Source organism: Neolamprologus multifasciatus, chromosome 19, assembly GCF_963576455.1.
Source record: "Neolamprologus multifasciatus chromosome 19, fNeoMul1.2, whole genome shotgun sequence".
Taxonomy (NCBI): Eukaryota; Metazoa; Chordata; class Actinopteri; order Cichliformes; family Cichlidae; genus Neolamprologus; species Neolamprologus multifasciatus.
In genome coordinates this window covers 2,283,397-2,304,096 of record NC_140457.1, presented here as the reverse complement: position 1 = coordinate 2,304,096, position 20,700 = coordinate 2,283,397, and the positions used below count along the sequence as shown (strand labels likewise).

General features: G+C 43.1%; 3 protein-coding genes and 2 long non-coding RNA genes across 8 annotated transcripts in view; 3 read left to right on the top strand and 2 right to left on the bottom strand.

Moving 5' to 3' along the window:
* The window catches only part of LOC146495673 (filamin-A-interacting protein 1-like), a 25,419-nt gene extending 16,109 nt beyond the window's left edge, over nt 1-9,310 (top strand). For both annotated transcript variants that reach the window (XM_085144195.1, XM_085144196.1), the window contains 2 exons: nt 3,995-6,800; nt 7,461-9,310. In XM_085144195.1, the coding sequence (XP_085000321.1) occupies nt 3,995-6,800; nt 7,461-7,667 (3,013 nt within the window). In that variant the 3' untranslated portion in view covers nt 7,668-9,310. The remainder of the gene's footprint in view (nt 1-3,994; nt 6,801-7,460) is intronic.
* On the bottom strand, nt 7,367-9,874 carry LOC146495672 (uncharacterized). The gene is made up of 2 exons (XR_014871277.1): nt 9,766-9,874; nt 7,367-7,599 (listed from the first exon to the last, which is right to left on the bottom strand). It is a non-coding gene; the product is annotated as an uncharacterized LOC146495672 (long non-coding RNA).
* LOC146495671 (cell cycle control protein 50A-like) lies at nt 9,844-15,800 on the top strand. The gene is made up of 7 exons (XM_085144210.1): nt 9,844-10,283; nt 10,955-11,074; nt 12,410-12,517; nt 12,608-12,695; nt 12,834-12,977; nt 13,064-13,273; nt 14,806-15,800. Exons 1-7 carry the CDS (start codon nt 10,041-10,043, stop codon nt 14,997-14,999), a joined length of 1,107 nt encoding a protein of 368 aa, XP_085000336.1. The 5' UTR covers nt 9,844-10,040; the 3' UTR covers nt 15,000-15,800.
* LOC146495670 (uncharacterized) overlaps nt 13,267-20,700 on the bottom strand; it is a 23,677-nt gene continuing 16,243 nt past the window's right edge. The window contains exon 4 of the long non-coding RNA XR_014871276.1: nt 13,267-13,643. This is a non-coding gene — a long non-coding RNA (uncharacterized LOC146495670). The remainder of the gene's footprint in view (nt 13,644-20,700) is intronic.
* The window catches only part of col12a1a (collagen, type XII, alpha 1a), a 47,447-nt gene continuing 46,282 nt past the window's right edge, over nt 19,536-20,700 (top strand). Inside the window, exon 1 of one of the 3 annotated variants that reach the window (XM_085144183.1) lies at nt 19,536-19,953. The gene's annotated coding sequence lies outside the window, so the exon portion shown is untranslated. The remainder of the gene's footprint in view (nt 19,954-20,700) is intronic. The other 2 variants (XM_085144181.1, XM_085144182.1) reach the window with 2 other exon arrangements.

The window sequence follows — 20,700 nt, the reverse complement described above, 5'->3', positions numbered from 1 at the left end:
CATGCAGTCACGTTCTGCAGGGTCTTGCTAATGACCTACTAATTGTATTCAGGTGTGTTGCAACAGGGACACATGGAACAGGTTCAGGACACCAGCCCTCGAGGACTGGAGTTCGAGACCCCTGGCATAAGCAGTGAGGTACACAGGTAGAGGTCTCACCCTGACCACACCTATAAAATTGTCCGTCTTTACCACCGATATGAACCAAAGGAGTCTGCAAATATTCAAATGAGGTTATTGTAACATTTCTGAAGAAAAACAACTAATTGATATTTGTGAAGTTGTTTGAGTGACATTCTACAACTTCAAAAGAATCTGATCTGAAACTTTATAATTAATAAGATAAGTGAAGTTTAGCTGTAAGTGCTGCGGTTGGTAATAGCGACCAAATCGTAACTAAACGGGTTAATTTACTCGATCATTTGTTGACCCCCATCTCATGCCAGGTGGTTTCCAGCAGGTTCCTTGGCTCGCACACATGGCGGCCTCTGTCACCCCAAAGAGAGAGCAGAGAGGATGAACTCTGCCAGGTCTTTACTCTGTCAGCACCTGCACGTCTCCGATTCCTCTATTTGCACCATACAAGGATGCAAAAACAGCTCAACTCTAGGAGGAAATGCAACATGTCCATGGTATATTCACTAAAGACAAAGCCTGACGGAGCTCGCAGTAAAGCTCACGCGGTGTTATTCTTGTCTAATTTACATCAGTTTTGTTTAGCCGAAAGTAAAACTTCCAATTTTGTTTTTCAAATCTCACTTGCACTGAGAGATGGGACAGACGTTTGCAGGTTTTTCCCTTAGGCCTTAGATTTATGGAGCTAAAACTTTACCTAGGAAGTGAAGGGGCTGGAGGGGTTAACATAAAAGGAAAAACAGATTTAAAAGAGCACATGACACAAGTGCTAACAGCTACACAAAAACATGCAAACAGACAGTCGTTCACTCTCTCAGGTGAGATGGAAGCGTGTCATGATCTCATCCTTATGGATGTGATCTCCTCCAGCCGTCTAGATGAGAGTGAAGAGAGAGAAGTCAAACGCTCTTGAGCCAAACCCCTTGAGGAATGCAGAAAATGGGCAGAGAAGACGCTCCTTCAGACTGGCAGCCATCAGCGATTAACACCCTCTCAGACAACAAGTAATTTATGTGTCAAGATGTTAAATATTTCAAGCGGCACGGTGGAATGTGTTCAGACTGACGGAGGAAGCAGCTCCCACTGACGGGAGTTTCAAAGAGCAAAGTGAAGACTGGCCTCCAAACTTAAACTGTTTGTCGTTATCGAGCGCGCTGTGCGCTCTCCTTTAACACCAAGTCAGTGTGCACAGAGCTCAGCTCTGTACCTTTTGCTCTTGTTTTCTCCATCCATCTTCATCCTACTGACGCAGGCTTATAGATCACACACGCTTTTACATGGACGCAAAGCAATTTCTTGCAAAGTTGAAACACAAGCTAAGCTGTGCTTCATAGAAACTGTAACACAAACACTTGTATTTTCCCATTTTGGACATTGTACACCACGATTATTTCTTCCTTAGTAACAGTAAACTAGAAATCGAGTGCCAAACCCCTCTGACATCACGACTCTGACCTTTGCATGAAAGTAATTTTAGAGTTCCAGTTTCTAGGGTGTCAGTGACTTCTGACTGTGTACGTATGAAATGTTACGAGCTACACTTTCACATGTGGACAGCCTCTTTGTACAGTAGCCAGCTATGCTAATCACACTTGGCACTGGAAGCTGCTGGCATTACGAATCAATGTCGATGTTTATCTACAAGTTCACTGGCAGACGTGTGGTTTTGTTTAAATGGTTAACTGTAGCTACACGGCCCCGCGCTGCAGTCTGGATGTAGCGCTTCGTACTCTTATTGCCATGTCTCTATCCTCCCGTGTCTCCGTCACCTCAAGGGAGGCATCCAACTCTTCCATATCTGGTTTCCTCATCATATGTAGACTTTGCAGGGAGCCTCATTCATGTCCAGGTTCCCCTGAAGTGCAACTGCAGCAGACATCCTCTCTTGTACCAGTGAGCTCACAGCAGAGACATTATCCTGCACACAGGATGGAAAGTGGAGCAACGATGATATAACTTTGAATGTGAGCCTCAGAAAGCATTAACACCGATTCATGTTTTTGGAGTAAACTTGGGCTAACCTCTATTTTTATAAAAAGCATTAAAACTGAGGGGAGCTTTGCAAAACACTGGTTCTGTGGAAGGGTCCCGCCCCCTTCACAGTGTCTGGAGCAGAGCTCTCTCTCTCTCACACTCTCACACCGCTTTACATGGATGAGGTGGCATCACTCACTAGAAGTCTGCTGTTTCCTCGCAGTATTTACTCACCTTTCATTGCCCTCATGCCACGCCTGGAGTGTGCCGGTGGAAGATTTAAGTGACAGCAGGTCTCTGCTACTCCTATTGCTGCTACTGTGGATTTTTGCATGAGCAGAACAGGGTTCATGTGCGACTTGTAGAGCATCAATAGTGGGTAAGTTTTAAATCTAGCAAGTTTCTGAGGTCTTGTGACCACATACATTTTGAACGGAGCTCATTTTGTCTCTTTACGAGTTGTTTAAAACGCACAGTCATCCTTGTTGTGCTGATCTTGTAATTTGGTTTAATTTGCAATGCAAAAAGGTTCAGGTTGAATATTGTATTACAATATCCCCGGGAGTGTGCAGGCAGGAACTGCAGCTGCATGCATTCTGCTTTGTATGGATTTTCTTCGAGCTGGAAATGAGAATGGACATGAGCAGCATAGGAAGGAGCTCAGAGAAAAGATGACTGCTTGGTGAGGGGGTGTTGGTGAAACTCAGCTTTGGCAGGATTGAAAGTAGTAGGAATGTTGGAGTGTTTCATTCTGGCAGGTTTTCCTCTGGATGCTCGTTTGGGATGCTGTAGCATGAATTATGTGTTCTACCAGGACTGTGACTGATAATTTGTTTCTTTCTAGATAGCTTCAAGTGTTGGGCTTGTTTATACCACTGTTTGATTTAGAGTGTGGAGTCAGTGCATAAAGTTTTCAAATTCAAATTTTATTTGTCACATACACAGTCATACACAGTGAAATGCTCAGACAACTGCTCGTGACCTAAATAGGATAGGAAATAAATATGAAAATTAAAATGAAAGGTAAATTTAGCTAGGAAAGAATAAAATAAAATATTAAAGTTAAAGTTAAAAATAAAATAACTGTACAACAAATTACACAATATAGAAATATATAAGAATATATGAAGAAATATAGAACAATAACAGCAGCTGTAAAAGTACTAAATGGTATGAAGAAATATAATGTCCAGGGTTGTGCAAATATGCTTAAAGTGATTTATTTAAGTGACTTGTGATAAAGTGATTCGATTAGATGACCACGCAGTGTAGTTGTGCAGCGGGCACTGGTGTAAACAAATGTCCAGAATGTCCAGTGTGTGTGTAAAAACCATATGTGTGGGTCAGTGCTGTGTGGTTTGTGATTGAGAGGGAAGAAGCTCCTCCTCAGTCTCTCTGTGTTGGTCTTCAGGGAGCAGAATCGCTTTCCTGACATCAACAAGGAGAACAGTCCGTTGTTGGGATGGCTGACGTCCTTCACGATCTTCCTGGCCTTGGTCCAGCACCGCCTGCTGTAGATTGAGTGCAGGTCAGGGAGCTACAACCCTCTGTAGAGGGTCTGGCCTTTTTCACCACGGTGTTGATGTGACAGGACCATGACAGGTCCTGCGTGATGTGAACTCCGAGGTATTTGAAGTTGTCCACTCTCTCCACTGGGCACTCGTTGATGATGCAGCCTTACAGCGAGCATAGAAAGTGTTCAGCTCGTCTGCCAGAGTCACGTCCGCGTTCGTCATACCGGTTGTTGATGCTTTATAATCCGTTATTGTCCTTAATCCCCGCCACAGGCTTCTAGAGTCACTCTGTTGACTCTAGTTTCCTCCCGTACATGCAAATTTCAAGTGACCTTCCAGAATAATGCCCTTTCTTTTTTTGTTCCTTTCAGACTGAAGAAGTTGCTTGAGAACGAGAAAGCCTACCAGCTCAGAAAGGAGAACGAACACGCCAAACGTCTGGCCAAGGTGCGAGAGGAGCTGGTCAAGCTGAAGTCTTTCGCCCTGATGTTGGTGAATGAGCGGCAGCAGCACCTGGAACAAATAGACCAGCAGAGCCAGCGGGTCCAGGAGCTCAGCCAGCAGCTGCAGCAGCGTGAGCAGGCTCTAAGTGAAGCCAGGCAGCGTGCTCAGGAAGATGGACACAGGGTGCTGAGCCTCGAGGCCGAGCTTAAAGAGAAAGCCGACAAGCTCAAGCAACAACACGAAGAGATGAGTGCCAAGCTAGCCGGTCAGGAGCTTCTCAATCGTCAACTAAATACAAAACTTTCAGGCCTCACGAATGAGGTTGCAGAGCTACAGGAAAGCAACAGAGCACTGAGGAGATCTGAGGAGGAACTGCAGGAGCTAAGGGAGAAGATCAGCAGAGGGGAGTGTGACAACTCAAACCTGATTGCTGAATTAGAGAACTTGAGAAAACGAGTGCTGGAGATGGAAGGAAAGGATGAGGAGATTACTAAAACAGAAACTCAGTGTAAGGAGCTACGGAAGAGGCTACAAGAGGAGGACAATAAGAGTAAAGACCTCAGACTGGAAGTGGAGAAGCTCCAAAAAAGAATCATGGCATTGGAAAAACTCGAGGGAGCATTTAGCGTTAGCAAAGCCGAGTGTGCACAGTTACACGGCGCTCTAGAAAAAGAGAAGGGCCTGACCAAAGAGCTTTCAGACGAAGTTGTAGCTCTCAAGATTCGTATGAAAGAGCTCGAGTCATCTGAGATAAAGCTGGAAAAGTCTGAGCTGAGCCTTAAGGATGACCTCAGTAAGCTTAAATCACTGACCGTCGCATTGATGGAAGAACGAAAGACCCTGATGGAAACAGCGAAGTCATGTGAGGAGAAAAAGGACGATTTAAGCAACATGGTCAAAGCTGAGCAGAGTAAAGTTATGGAAGTGACCGAGAAGCTGATAGAAGAAAGCAAAAAGCTCCTGAAATTGAAATCAGAGATGGAAACCAAAATAGAGACTTTAACGAATGAAAAGGGGGAGCTTAGCACTAAGCTAGCTTATGAAATTGATAAAACTAAGGACCTAAGCTCTAAAGTCAACCAAATGAAAAAGAAGTTAGATGGATTTGAGCAAGCGGAAAAACTTTCTGGAAAGAATTCAGTGAAATGTGACGTGCAGAGAACATCTGAGCCCATCATCAGAGACGACAACAAAGTTAAGGAGCTGACGTTTGAAATCGAGCGCCTGAAAAACCGTCTCAAACAGCTCGAAGTGGTAGAGGGAGATCTTCTCAAGACGGAGGATCAGTACGACATGTTGGAGAAAAGGTTCATGAGCGAACAGGACAAAGCCAACATTCTGTCCCAGCAGGTGGAGGAAATGCGGACTCAGATAGCGCGGAATAAAGCGATCGAGAAAGGAGAGGAGGAAAGCCAGGAGGAAGATCTGCGTCAACGTTGCAAGAGAGAGGAGGCCAGAACCAGGGAACTGCAAGGCGACGTGGTAGCGCTCAAGGAGAAGATCCACGAACTCATGCACAAAGAAGACCAGCTTTCTCAGCTCCAAGTGGACTTCTCCGTCCTGCAGCAGAGGTTCGTGGAAGAAGAAGAGAAAGCCAAGAACATGAGCACTGAAGTTTTCCACCTCACCAAAGAACTGGAGATGGCTAAGCGTCAAAGTCGAGCGCTGCGACCCAGCTTGAATGGGAGAAGAATAGTGGACGTGGCGGTGACGTCCACTGGCGTGCAGACAGAAGCGTCGTCCTCCGAGCCAGCAGAGGAGGACACCCCGGCTGGCTTTATAAGAAAGTCTGTTCAAGAAGAGAACCACATTATGAACAACTTCAGACAGAAGTGCCTGAAGAAGCCAGCAGAGAAAGGCAGTGCTGTTGAGCGTTCGCCTTCATCTGGCAGTGATTTAGGTATCAAGAGATCCTGGATTCCCTGGATGAGGAAAAAGGACAACAGCCCTCAAGAAACCCACCTGGAGAAGCCACTGCACAATGGAGAGAGCTTCTCCTCTGAGCTGACCATGCCCCAGAAGCCAGGTCAGCCTTTCCACATCCGAGTGACACCAGATCACCAAAACAACATGGCAACTCTTGAAATCAGAAGCCCGACTGCTGGGGACGTTTTCTCTAGCTCTGCTCCCCTCAGCCCCAATCCATCTCAACCCAAATCCAGAATCACCATCATTCCCACCGGCACTGCTCCGACCCAGCGGAGAAAGTCCCCCGCTGTGTCTCAGGGCCCCGAAAGGGCCAAGTCTCCAGTCACTATCACAGCTATATCTAGAGCCAAGTCTCCAGAAACCAGCCGAACCTCCTCCACTAACTCAGGAAGACCCTTGTCCCCTGTCGCCATCATGACAGTGAGCACAGCTGTAGCGTGTGAAGCATCCGCCTCCCCAGAACCTCAGGAGATGACCATGGGCCGAGCCGTGTTCAAGGTTACCCCCGAGAAGCAGATGGTCCCATCGCCTGTACGAAAGGGTCACGGCAACACGAGTATCATCACCACGACTGAGGATAACAAGATCCACATTCATCTAGGCAACAACATCGCCCCGAAGATGGTCGTCAGGCCGGTGGCCGCTGTCACAGAGAGCAAGGAAATGACCTTATCGACTGGGACAGTTTTGCGCTCGCCTCGTCAAATCACCACCACGACTACCAGGAGCACGCAGAGCAAAGTGATGAGCAGCATTACAATTTCTCCTGTTACGTCCTCCTCTTCCAGATCGACACAAGGCATGGTGAGTTTTCCTTCAACCAGCTTTGGATAATTCATGTTTTCTTTAAGTTGGATCATCTCTTTTCCTTACCTTCTTCGTTTTCTTTTACATTTTTGGATCAAAGAGTTGATAGGAACACTTAGGAACTTTCCTAAGTTCACCATGAGCTTCTTTTCACATCTCTGGAGATGGGAGATAATGCAGCACTGTGTGTGGTGTTTCCCGGGACCCCTTTTACTCTGTTCTTTGTGGATCCGATGGGTAGCGTGACAGAAACGGGGCCATGTGCAGGTCTGAGAGCAGCAGAGATAATGAGGTGGAATTGTGCCACCCTGCTTTAATCAGGCTGTAATTTATAGTTGTTACACTGTGTTTACTGTTTACATTCACAAACAGCCGTGGCTCGGGGCCCTCCGCGCTCCGGCTGACACAAAACAGCTTGGCACCGTCAGCGGCGTACTGAAACCTGGCCTGGACAAGCGCTCGCTCGCTTAGCGAAAAATAAATGTTTACATTTCTCATTTGTGCTGCTCTTTTAGCACATAAGATCAGTTACATTGCACTAATTTACAATTTTTCCTGCATGATTTTTAGCATGAATCCATAACTTAGTGTCGGTGTGGCTCAACTGTTTTCACTCTCCTGCCTGAGAAACTGTACTCTCTCTCTATTGTCAAACAGACCGGGCACGATGCCCAGCCGCCGCGCTCAGGGCTGACCCGCATCCCAATGTCCAAGAGCCTGAAGACGGGAAAGGCTGCGCTGGGATCCCTGGGGGTCTCCGGTGGAGTGAAACTGGAGTCGCGGGCTGAGAGTCAGTCTATGAGGATAGAAGTTAAGAAATCCAGCGTGAATAGCAGTAGTTTACAGAATGGAGGAAAAGCCTGAGAGACACAGTACCAAACGTATCTACATGGTGCTTCAGAGAGATTCATAGTAACTGTGGTGACTCACTACAACTCAACTATAGTTTACAAGGCATTTCTTTATTATTATTATTGAGCAGGAGACTGATTTTATACTTTTTATAAGGTATTTTCTACTTCTTTACTTCTTATTTGCATTTCTGCTATTTAGACTGAAACATCCATGATTTGTTTTGTTGTTTTTTACAGTGTGTTGTGATGGGCATTTGGGTAAGACTCTGCTGCTATCAATGGCTTCTTTCTTGGGGTGGATATTTAATCTATAATGACTTTATTTGTTTTATATTAGACACAAAAAGTACACAATTATGTGAAGGTTTGGTGCATTTCTAAAGGATTTGTATTGAAAATATTGTAAATAAAAGTGATATTAGAGCAAAGTGTGGTGTGATCATTTATGCAGACACTTGATCTGTGTTGTGACATTCAGGGCTTCTTGCCCGGGTCTGCATCCAAGGATTGAGGGAAATGAAAAAATTCATTTCCTGTGCTTTACTTAAATATTTTTGGAATAACAAATATTCTGGTTGATTCCTGTAATATAAACAAAAATCTTTAAGAAGCAATGTGCACGAGGCCAGACAAAGAAAACAATGAGACAGTGACGGTGCAAGGAGCAGAGGTCGTGGGGTCAAGCATCCAAAGAGAGGTGAAGGAGAAACCTGGAACAACATTTATTATGATGATGTGGGAACAACATCCGGAAAGCAGTGCCAGGGGTGATTTGTGACAAAAGGATACCAGCAAGAGTGAAAGTTTACAAGATGGCAGTGAGACCTGCTGTGATGCATGGTTTGGAGATGGTGACACTGACGAGTTTGAAGGTTTTCAATGGGAGTGACCAGGAAGTGAGGTTAGAGAGGTGAGGTTGAGATGCCTTGGACAGAGGAGAGATGGTGGATACACCTGACAAAGGATGGTAAATATGGAGCTATCAGGTATGAAGAAAGGAAGAAGACAACAAAGAAGCTTCAAGGATGTAGTGAAGGAGGACATGCAGAGGTTTGGTGTGACAGAGGAGGATTCTAGGGACAGAGTGAAAGGGTGGCAGATGACCCTATTAGAGCACTTCGCTCTCGCTCTGCAGGCCTACTTGTTGTTCCTAGAGTATTTAAAAGTAGAATGGGAGGCAGAGCCTTCAGTTTTCAGGCCCCTCTTCTGTGGAACCAGCTTCCAGTTTGGATTCAGGAGACAGACACTATCTCTACTTTCAAGATTAGGCTTCAAACTTTCCTTTTTGCTAAAGCATATAGTTAGGGCTGGACCAGGTGACCCTGAATCCTCCCTTAGTTATGCTGCAACAGACGTAGGCTGCCGGGGGATTCCCATGATGCATTGAGTTTTTCCTTTCCAGTCACCTTTCTCACTCACTATGTATTAACAGACCTCTCTGCATTGAATCATATCTGTTATTAACCTCTGTCTCTCTTCCACAGCATGTCTTTATCCTGTCTTCCTTCTCTCTCCCCAACCAATCACAGCAGATGGCCCCGCCCCTCCCTGAGCCTGGTTCTGCTGGAGGTTTCTTCCTGTTAAAAGGGAGTTTTTCCTTCCCACTGTCGCCAAAGTGCTTGCTCATAGGGGGTCATATGATTTTCGGGTTTTTCTCTGTATCTATGAAGCGCCACGAGGCGACTTTTGTTGTGATTTGGCGCTATATAAATAAAATTGAATTGAATTGAATGTGAAAACCCCCAAAGAGAAGGAAGAAAGGCAGGTGGAGGAATGACCTGGAATATATTTAGGGTTCAGGTAAAGATGGGGAAGGATCAAGAGGAACTGATGAAAGAGCATATTTTAAAACTACTGTGTGTAATATATGAATGGTAAATTGCTTTAACTTCAAAACTTTAAATTCTTTTTGCCTTGTTTTTTACATTAACTGGGACAATCGTATAAAAACATATATAAAACATATAAAAATCTTTTAAAAACATGTGTAAATGTTCTGCGAGTGAGAAAAAAGGTTAAAAACAGTCAAACATGTAGAGTCTTCGTGTTAAAACCCGAGCACAGCCGCCTACAGGTACTATCAGCTGTCAGTGACAAAGGGGCGTTACCCTACTGTTTGCGATGATGTCACTACTACGCTGCTTCTTGCTATTGGTTCGAAAGCTTCCGGCTTCTTCTTCTGGAGTGAGAACTGTAGATGAAGGCAAACAAGAAGTCCGCGCTACAATGAGCAGATATTTTCATTAGACTGGGGGTAAAGTTCACTTCGCTCACAGTTTTAACCTTTGCCTAAACGCTCTGTGTCTTACTTGCCGTGTGGGATTAACGGAGCAGCTCGGCTGTCTGTCAGAGAGGATTATTTAACTCGAAGCTGACCGCAGCCATGATGGCGTCGAGCTACAACGCTAAGGAAGAGGACGGACACCACTCCGGCGCTTCGAGCGGCACTGGCGTTTCGAAAAATAAGAAACCGGACAACACGGCGTTCAAACAGCAGAGACTTCCAGCCTGGCAGCCCATCCTCACAGCAGGCAGTGTGCTGCCGGCTTTTTTCGTCATTGGGCTCATCTTTATCCCCATCGGCATCGGCCTGTTTGTCACATCCAACAACATCAAAGAGTTCCAGGTACAGTCGCGCTCCTGTCCGCCTTTAACCGACTCTTCTCGGTTCTTCTACACAGCCCGGTGTAGCTACACCGTTTATACACACAGTAAACCTGCTGAAGGAGGCTCACTAAACAGGAATAAGCGGTTCTTCGATAAGTGACGTAGCTTCTTTACGTCACGCCAATGATAACAATGTTAAGTGTAAAGATGAACAACATAGTGTTGAAGTTCAGTTTGAAGCGCATTCATTCGACGTTACCTTTAAATGTGGTTGCTACACACTTGTATCAAAGGTCGATATTAGATGGTAAAAAGTCCCGGCACCACATATTTAATATTAATGAGGCTAGAAAGTGATCAGAATCACGGCTTATATCAGTGTGGATGATCATAGTTTGGGCTGTGTGGTTCAACAGCACCACAAACCACAGCCTCCAAAGTGTCTGTCACATGGCTTCAAAACAGTCTAAACAAAGCTGGACTAGAAGGTAAGAAACACAGGATGTGTCCGGGGTTCCTGCCCCACAGTGGGCCTTTGAGGGCTGCTGTGATCATAAGTGATTGCTGCCTGTGCATTAAACAAAGTGTTCCTGTATTTGATTCAAGTCTGTACCTTCTTCTAGTCATGTTGCTGCACTGAATAGACAGCACTGAGTGTATTTCAACATCAGTACTTCCTCTTTGCTTCAGATCGACTACACCGGTGTGAGCAGTGACAGCCCGTGCTACAACTGTGCAAAGAACTTCACCTGGAACACCACAGAGCCCTGCGTCTGCACCGTCAACTTCACTTTGCTGCAGCCGTTTGAGGTGAGCTCAGATCCCCCACCAGCTTCCAGGCATTTGAATTCAATGAATAATGCATGCATTTACCTGCAGGACGGAGAGTGCTGCTTGTGCAGTCCTAACAATAATTGTCCATTAAGATCTATTTTGAGTACAAACAAAGAGCACTCAAGGTTTGTTTAGAGGCTGCTTTACTATTGATTGTTGTAGGTTTAAAATATGCTCTGCAGCTTTCAGAAGGCTTTATTGATTATTTATAAAAAGCTCTCAGTTGCTCGCCTGCACTCGTCTCATTTAACAGCTTGCATTTGGCTTGTACAATAGCATTTTTTATTTAAAATGCTTGCGTGCTTCTTTTCTAAGAAGCAGAAGAAGTATTTGTATTAAGTACACTGCATCCTGAACTGAGTGAATCACCTGAAGGTGAAGTATTTTTGTCAACAAAGTTATTCACGTTCAACAGAAAATGGAGTCATGTGCTCTTTCAGTTTAACAAACCTGATGAAGCGAGTTGTGTAGAAACGAACAGCAGCACTGAGCAACAAAACAAATGAGCTGGGCTTTAAATGTTTATTTCAGCGTTCTCTTCATACTGAAAACAAACGCTTATGAATGTGCAAGACTAATGGTTTTCTGCAGTGCTGCTCTCTTGTCGTTTTGCAGCAGCACTATTGCGTTGTACCATTTTATTTTTATATTCCTTGTAGATTTCCAGCACCTGTTATTGTCTCTGGCTGGAGTAGGTATACAGGTATAAATACCTGTATAAAACATTTTATACAGGTATAAAATGAGGTTATTTAAAATTTATTTTAGGGCTTTTTAGTGCTCATTTAACAGACAGCAGAGAAAATAGGGAGCGTGAGCAGGAATGAAATGGTTCAAATAAACCTGCGTAGACTCAAACCCAGGCCCCTGCAGTAAGGACTCCAGCCTGTGGTATATGGGTTGCTAACTCAACCAGGTGACCTGTGGTGGTGCGCACAAAAAGCAGTTTGTAAAACTCGAAACAAAAATGACACATGACTGTAACGCTGTGGGAGAAACATCACTACCTGATCAAGCACCACAGCCTTTTATGAAGGCACAGACTGGCACATTAAACAAAGCCCCTCTATGTTGTTAACCTTTTTACAAATGTATTATTTATTTTTTAAATATGCATGGATATCATTGGATTTGGTTTTATCTCCCAGTCTCAGTACGGTAACCAGTGAGTTCAAATGAATTTCCATCACTGTTTTCCGAAGGGGAATCTTTTAATCTTGATGATTTCTGATGTTGATCATAGAGATTGTGTGTAAGACCCTGTCACTGATTCCTAATTCTGTCAGCGATGGCGTCTTCTCTCTCGTACAGAGCAATGTCTTCATGTACTACGGCTTGTCCAACTTCTACCAGAACCACAGACGCTATGTGAAGTCCAGAGATGACAGACAGCTGAACGGTGACCTGTCTGCTCTGACGGTACGCTGCTGGACTTTTTGTGCCTATAGATAATTCAGAGAATCCAGTGAATGTTTCTTCCATCAGGTGAACATTATGTCCTTTTTCCAGGATCCCAGCAAGGAGTGTGAGCCGTACCGTAAGAGCGGAGATGTGTCCATTGCTCCGTGTGGGGCCATCGCTAACAGCCTTTTCAACGGTGAGTGTGTTGAACAACTTTACTTTCCCTCTCTCGGATGTTTAGCTTAACTGGAGTCTTATCTACAGTTTAAAACTGCTGTGTTAAAGCTTTGTAGAGCCTGATATCTGTGCTGAATATACTGATTATGAGTTTCAGACACTCTGGTGCTGTACTACGTCGATTCCAACAACAGCAAAATTGAAGTTCCTCTGGTAAAAAAAGGCATCGCGTGGTGGACGGACAAGCATGTGAAATTCAGGAATCCCGCTGGAAACAGCAACCTGACTTTAGCTTTCCAAGGTGACATCTGCACACAGTTCACAGGACTGTAGGCTCGCAGGCTCGAGTTGCAATGACCAGCTGGGTTTTGTCTTCATCTCTCTCAGACACAGCGAAGCCGGTGAATTGGGCGAAGCCGGTGTACGAGCTGGACCCGTCGGATCCCGATAACAACGGCTTTATCAACGAGGACTTCATCGTGTGGATGCGCACGGCTGCGTTGCCCACCTTTCGGAAGCTCTATCGCATCATCCAGAAGAAGTCTGGCACCACCCCAACTCTGCCCAACGGGAATTATATGTTGAACATCACCTACAGTATCCTTTACATTCCAGTAATCTCATTACTAGAGTTAGACATGCTGCTTCGAACAGGCTAGCATGAGGTTTGTGTCTTATAAAGCTTAACCCTTTAAAGCCGGTCAGAGCGGGCACGCTCTGTTTTACTTAACTATTTTTAAATCCCGGTAGCTCTGCATATGAAACCGGAGCAGTTGTACTTACATCTTATGCCATCAGCTTGTCCTCGGTCACAGTTTCCTTCCACATATAGCTTTGCAAAAACTGCATAAAAAGCACTTGCAGCAACAAAAACATAATATTCCAGAAACACGCTTTGCCGATCCGATCAGCTGTTTGTAACACTTCCTACGTCCATCAGTGCGAACTATCGCATGTCCGCCATGACCTGCCCGAAACCAGAAGTGACATCATTTTCGCAGAAATGTAGTTTTTTACCATCAGGGCCTCATGAGCCTATACTGGTGTTTTTAAAAGTTATGTTTGACTTTCTGACTTTCTGTGTGGTTTCTGGGATGCTTAGGACTCATATTGCACTGCTGGAAATAGTTTATTTTGATGCATATGCTGCTTTTTTGCAAATTTGCATTATAATATTTATTTTCGTTTTTCCTGCAGTATATAAAAATTGGTGTATTTCAAAAATAAAACTATGAAGACACGTAAAATAAATTTCCTGTGGTGGGAAACTAGTTTGTGCAACTTTTTTGTATTTACAGTTTTGAGGGATAAGCCTCTTAAATTTCTCTAACTAGAAATATATGTTAAAAAACAAAAATGATTTTCAATTTTTTTGTAGTTTATTGCACTTTTTTGCAATTTATGTAATTACTATGCACTTAATGCAGACATATTATTAAAATCTGGGCTGTAATGGTTGTATTGATGTATAGCAACTTGAAATGCTCCCAAAAATGGCTCCACAGCATGTAAAAATATAATATAAGCTCTGGCGGACTTGGTTCTATGGTAGGTCTTAAAGGGTTAACAGGTTAAAATAATTGTATCAAAACAGTAATCGTAAATCATCCTCATGTCAGTCCTCAGTCTGTGCTCTGTGTTCCAGATCAGACGGTTTTTACTTTGATTAGCACACGGAGAAGCTTTTGATTCAAGAGGTGTGCAGATATAAATATTTTAAACACATCTACATATACTCAAGTAAGTATCCACTCTGGGCCACAAATAGATTATTTTATATTCCTTTATGGCCACAGTGTATCCATCTTCTGTTGGCCCTTACAGCAGGATAACGCGCATGTCACAAAGTTGGTTCCTTGAATGTGACAAAGAGTTCAGTGCACTCAAATGCCCTGCAGAGTCAATGGATTTAGATCAATAGAGACACTTTTGGGATGTGGTGAAACAGGAGTTTCAGCACCTTGTTGAAACTGTGCCATGAAGACAACAGCAAGGCGTACCTAATAAAGTGTCCATTGAGTGTAAAGCTATTTAAAAAGATAATTTTTCTGGTTTCTCGATTGTCAGTAGATTAAGGGTGTATCGGTGTGTGCGCGCTCTGTCATTTCTCTTTAACCGCATGTAATCAGATTACCCCGTGCTCAGTTTTGATGGTCGCAAGCGGATGATCCTGAGCACCATCTCCTGGATGGGAGGAAAGAACCCCTTCCTGGGCATCGCCTACATCACTGTGGGCTCCATCTGCTTCTTCCTGGGTGTGGTTCTGCTCATCATCCACCACAAATACGACAACCGCAACACCAGCGCGGATATCCCGAGCTAAACGGCGCGTCCCACGCTCGGGCCTCTGCATGCACGAGTGCGTACGCTGTACCAGGCTGTCGTGCGGTAGCGTCTCCAGTTTGTCATCAAAGCTGTGTTTAAGCGTAGCGAGGCGTCTCCGTGTGTCTCTGTGTATATAGCTTCAGGCCGATTTGCTGAGAATGTCTTTGTCTTCAGGTTTGCAGTCTTTTATTTATCTGAACATTATCAAAGCACCTGTTTCGTTTTAGCAGTGCTTTGCGAATGGCTTAATTATTGAAGGATGTATGTAATTTTAATGCAAGTTTTTGTCCATATTATGTAAAGTTATATGTCCTGCTGATGAATGTACCGTAACACTTCATTGACATACCTCTGTGGGTTCTGACATTACCTTGAATACTGAAGGTGATTATGATTGCTTGGATAAATACTGATATTCAAGAGTCATAAAGCATTAATAAGAAGTAATAACAGAAATTTTTCTGCCCTCCACTGTGACCGAGGAGCCAGTCTTTTATTTATCACTCATAAAACTTACTTTATACAGTATTCCTAATTCAAAGGTGGTGTCTCTGGGTGGGTGGAACACGAGATTTCTTAATTTATTGTTTGTTATTGGTTCGGCCAGAGTGTGAAATCATCTGTGATTGGTTAATGTTGACCAAACGATATGCACTTTAAAAGTGTCCCGTTTGTTCGGTTCCCCCTTGTTTCGCCCTTCTGGACTGTTCTTGGTTTTTTATGCTGTTAAAATTTTCAATTTGAGCTCCTTGGCTTTTTATAAGGTTTGTAGGGTCCAATTAAAGAACTTGGTCAATGTTTCGCTGTCATTTGTGATTATAATGGTACAACTCACACTGCTTCCATTATTCATGCTACTGTGTTTTGTAGGGATGTTGATGTGTTTTATTGGCATTTATTAACTTAATGAAATAAGGGGAAACAAACCCCTCAAGAATTTAAACACATAAAAAGTAGCACTTTATAATGAAGTCACACTATTAGTAAAGTATTAGTAAGTGCTTAATTCGTCATTTATATATCACTACTCTAGGGCTGCCCCGATTAGTCGACTATTAAAATCGTCGACGACTAATTTAATAGTAATAAGTAGTAGGATTTAAGAGTGTAATAACGGACTGAAACAGAAGATGGCAGCACTGCATGTACGAGGATGCCAGCTGCGGTTAAACACCAAAGAAGAAGAAGCTGTGTTCCAGAATTCATAGCGCAGCCCAGCTCAGTTTCTAACAATGGCGGCAGCTAGTTAGTTTTAATATTACTCTTATTATTCTTTCTGGGTCACAAAATAAACGTTTAACATATTTTCAGGCGAGAATGTAGCTGTGTAAACCTCAAATATCTGCTCAGTTTATCAAGACACCACATATTTTCAAAAGCGCTCCGACGTTTTCGGACACGTCTGTTACCCACTAGCTCGATAGCTAGGCGGGGGCTAGGCTAACTAGAGCCGGTGAGAACACCGGACTCCCGGCAAATTGTTTTCAAACCCACCGCTGTCTTTCGCTACTCAGGTTAAACATGATATTACTTATCATGTTTAACCTGAGTAGATAACTTAAAAATGTTATTGTTTGGCTTTTTTCAGTGTTTTATTTTCTTCCTGAGTAAATCGGTTTGGCTGAGATTAAAGTTACAGTTTTTACACAGCTGAATAAACATCAAGCAGACAGCTGATTATCAGAAGTGTGAGAATCTACTCCGGTGTCCTGTTATATTTTAGATAGCAAGGAGCAGACGGCTGAGTTTATTAAACTTCACCGAAACGATCTGCAAATTTCATTAAAATTTAATAAACTATCATCTTGTCTTTATTTTTGGTTAGCACATACCTTAAACACTTAAAGCTGTAAGCTAATGATAGTTATATAAGAGCAGATGCTGCTGGTGCAATAAGCTGTACGTTTTACGTTGAATGGATGATGATCTGATTAGTCAACTAATCGCAAAAATAATCGCCTACTAGTCGACTATCAAAATAATCGTTTGTGGCAGCCCTACACTACTTCTCCTTAGTATGTCATTTATAAATCCAGATGTATTTTAATGATCATTACCAGCAGTGATAGCTCTGTGTGGTGCAACAGTAACACATGTGTATTGATAAATGACATACTAAGGAGGAGTAATGATATATGAATGAAACATTAGCTCATACCTTACTAATGCTTAATGGTGTGATGTTGTAAAATGCTACCAATAAAAGAAACTGTACCACTTATCCAGGTAAGGAGGAGGTTGTTTAATGTGTCTCTTATACACTCTCCTCCTCTTAATGCTTCTGTGCTCCTCTCACCGCTCTGGATTCAGTCGCGCCGTCTTACCAGCTGATTACCATCATCATCATCAGAACGTTGAATGGGATCTGACTGTCTCAGACACTGAAATACACGACAAAAACGATCATCAATTACACACCATGCTGATAATCTCTGGGAACTCGGGAAAATGGGGAAGGTTAGGCAAAATGAAGAGCTAACTTTTGTTAAGACTTTTATCTGCTGTATTTATCATAAAAAACAGGTTTGTCAAAAAGCTCGAGCTAAACCTTTAAAAACTGAGATATGAAATAGATTAGACAGTAATTAGATCATGCCTAATAAACGTTATATGAATTATGGACTGTATATACCATTAATTCATCTTTTAACTGAACTCACTGCAACGCACAGGGCTGACCAGCAGGTGTCGCCATTTGGCTTTATCAGCCTTTGAGGGCCTAATTGTGGGTCCGGTGGTTCCCACAGACAGACTGAGAACACAGAAGGAGAAGAACTCAAACATCTGGAAAGGTGAAGATCTTTGAGTATTATTGTGTGGATTTGGGATGATTTGAAGGGAAGTTGTTTGTTGTCGGTTCACTTTTGACCAACGCTGCTGTTTTGTGCATCATTGTGATCACAAGACTCCTCCAGCTTAAAGCTTATTATAAGTAAATTACAAGCAAATGTTTGCTTGAAATATTGTTTTTACTTTATGTGAATCTTTAGATGGAGGTACAGGATGACAGGCTGTATTTCTCAGTGAGTTACAGTAAAATGAAAGGGTCTCTTTGGATTTCCAGGTTCTGGAGACAGAACCTTGACTTTTTTGTAGCCTGGAGGATAAATATCTGTGAGATACCTGCTGCATTATTGAAAGATCTCCGCCTGTAGGAGAGCTGGGCTTTAGTAGTTATTCTTGTATGCTGCAAGTAAAAAATCTTGCAAAGTCAACATTCAGAGTGTGCCAGGCTTTGCTGAGCTTCCATAATACTAGAAATCTGGAGCCCAAAACAAGCACTGTTCCAGCACATGATTTGTGGTTAACCAGAGTCGAGCTCTTTGCAAGCAAACTTTAGACATTCTTGCTGGGAGAAATTTGCTCAAATCATTTTTCTATTATTTCTTTGTTTTTTTAGAAGCATGAACACAGAAACCGAAGCCTTTGAAGCAATAATGTGCTTTCATTCCTCCCCCTCTTTGATCAGGAGGACAACAGCATGCCCATCATCATCATCTGAAGGGTGGGTCAAAGGACGCTCCGCTCCACAGAGCCACAATAAGTCTCAGTGTGTTTGGTATGTCAGCTCTCGTCTGAGATTTGATGAGTCAGGCTAATTTCAGATGTCTCACTCTGTGTTTTGGAAAAAACACGCCCGCGTCCCGACCCCAGCGTTTTAACCCAAACTGTCTTTTAAAGATAAACGCCTGTAATTTGACGATGCATCATCGAGGCGGTTTAAAGTCTAGATTATTAACTTGTGTTGTATCTCGGTTACATCTGTAGTTCTTGTTTGATCTCCTCACAAGGAGTGGATATGTTGAGCTGTTAGTGCTGTGAGGAAGCCACAGTGAAACAAGATCACCCTCCTGGGTGTTGGTCTCATGGTGTAACTCTGTAAAAGTTCAGTATCAGATGCTTGAGATCACTGCTTATTTATCGTGCAGATAAATCACAGTCACTCTCTTTTTAAAGGAATGTTGGTATTTTTAATTAAAACCTACAAAATCATTTATTCTATGGGAAAATATCCCAAGAATTTCCCAGTGTCCTGCAGGTTTTATCCAACACAGCTGATTCAAATGGCTAAATGACCTCCTCAACATGTCTTGAAGTTCTCCAGAGGCCTGATAATGACCTAATCATTAGATTCAGGTGTGTTGACCCAGGGTGAGATCTAAAACCAGCCTTTGAGGCCTGGAGTTTGACACCCCTGTTTTAGACTCCCAAGCCTGTATCTGCTGTCTATCTCTAGTATGACCACTAGAGGGCGCCATAAACCTTCGACTCTCATTTTCAGGAGCAGCTGCTGCTCAAAATCCAGGGCTTCCCCAATAAAAGCCAACTAAACTCAGTCCTTTATAGTTTAAATAAACTCGAAAGACAAACGGACTGATGTGATTTCGCTTTTGTTTCTTTAAGCATCTTGAGCGCATTATGAGGAGAATAACAACAAAAAAACATTATTGTTTATAAATGAAAAAGTGAAGTTTTAATTGCAGCTGACATCTGTGTAAATAAGCTGGATTATGTTGCTCATTGCGCAAATAAGAAAGTTCCCCTCGGTGCGCTCTGGCCAAAGGCGCCCCTGCTGTGAAGTCACAATTGGCGCTGGAAACTCGATCGAAGGAATGCTGGGAAAAATGTAATTTCCAAACACCCGGTCGGTCTTAGCGGGGGACATACATCAAGTGAAGGACGGCGCTTTCGTAAGAAGCCCATATGATGGTAAATTGAGAGCTGGGAACTCCCCCCTTATTAAGTAGCCGATGGTGGAAAGATTCTTCCCACTTGGAAAGAGGCTTTCCTTTCTTGGACATCTGCTGGCGGAGCTTCCAGTAGCCAGAGAGAGAGAGAGGAAAGGGGGTCCAGGAGCAGCTCCTGAAATTTCTTACTTTCCTGAGGGGGGAGGCTTCAAGCGGGCTACGCTCACGTTTGGTCCGTTCAGAATTTTGGGGGAACTTCAATAGGTGAGTAGACAAACTTTTATTTCTAACAATTAAGTTATAAAGATCAACTTTTATTTTTCCTCACAAAATTTTGCTACAATATTTACATTTTTTTATTCACAGTTTTTCAGTTTAATGCGCTTTGATCACCAAACCAAGGTGAAGGCTCTTAAAGCAAATCATAGAAGTTTGAAATGAGTTGTTGATCTGAGATTAGAAGATTTTTAAGATAAGAGCTCGATTTGTTTGTTGAGCTGAACAGATTTAAATGCAGCCACCGCGAGAGGCAGGTAGTAACTTAGATTTAGCCTAATATTTGTGTTTTATATGATCCAAGATATCCGTTTGGATCCAGGGCTGCAGTGTCCTCACATGTGCACCAGGCGGAGCGCACAGCCTGCGGTTAAGTTTAAAGAGTTCAGCCTGAAGTGTCCCGTGTGAGGGCGACTCATGAGTTTATAGTAATAATAAAATAATGTTAAAAATGCAAATTAAAAACATCCAAGTAAATCTGCAACAGGAAATGAAAAAATAAAACAAACTTTTGCTTCTGTGATTTTTTCTCTTTTCCCAAGGGAACCCTTCCCCAGTCAGTGAAGATTTAGAGGAGTAATATATTTTCCATTTCATATACATGAAAATGAATCATCAGCGAGTAGCCCGTGATATCACAGACTTAGTGATATTATGAGCTCCTCCAGTCTTCATCCCCGTAGGTGTTATGTGAACGAGACCCAGCGAGTCTATGCTGGATGTAATGATCCGCAC

Bases quoted from the DNA above. Each gene is read 5' to 3' on its own strand.
- LOC146495671 (XM_085144210.1), top strand. From the start codon at position 10,041: ATGATGGCGTCGAGCTACAACGCTAAGGAAGAGGACGGACACCACTCC. The intron at 12,518-12,607 runs GTACGCTGCTGG...TCCTTTTTCCAG, and splicing joins GTGACCTGTCTGCTCTGACG to GATCCCAGCAAGGAGTGTGA. The intron at 13,274-14,805 runs GTATCCTTTACA...GCATGTAATCAG, and splicing joins TATGTTGAACATCACCTACA to ATTACCCCGTGCTCAGTTTT.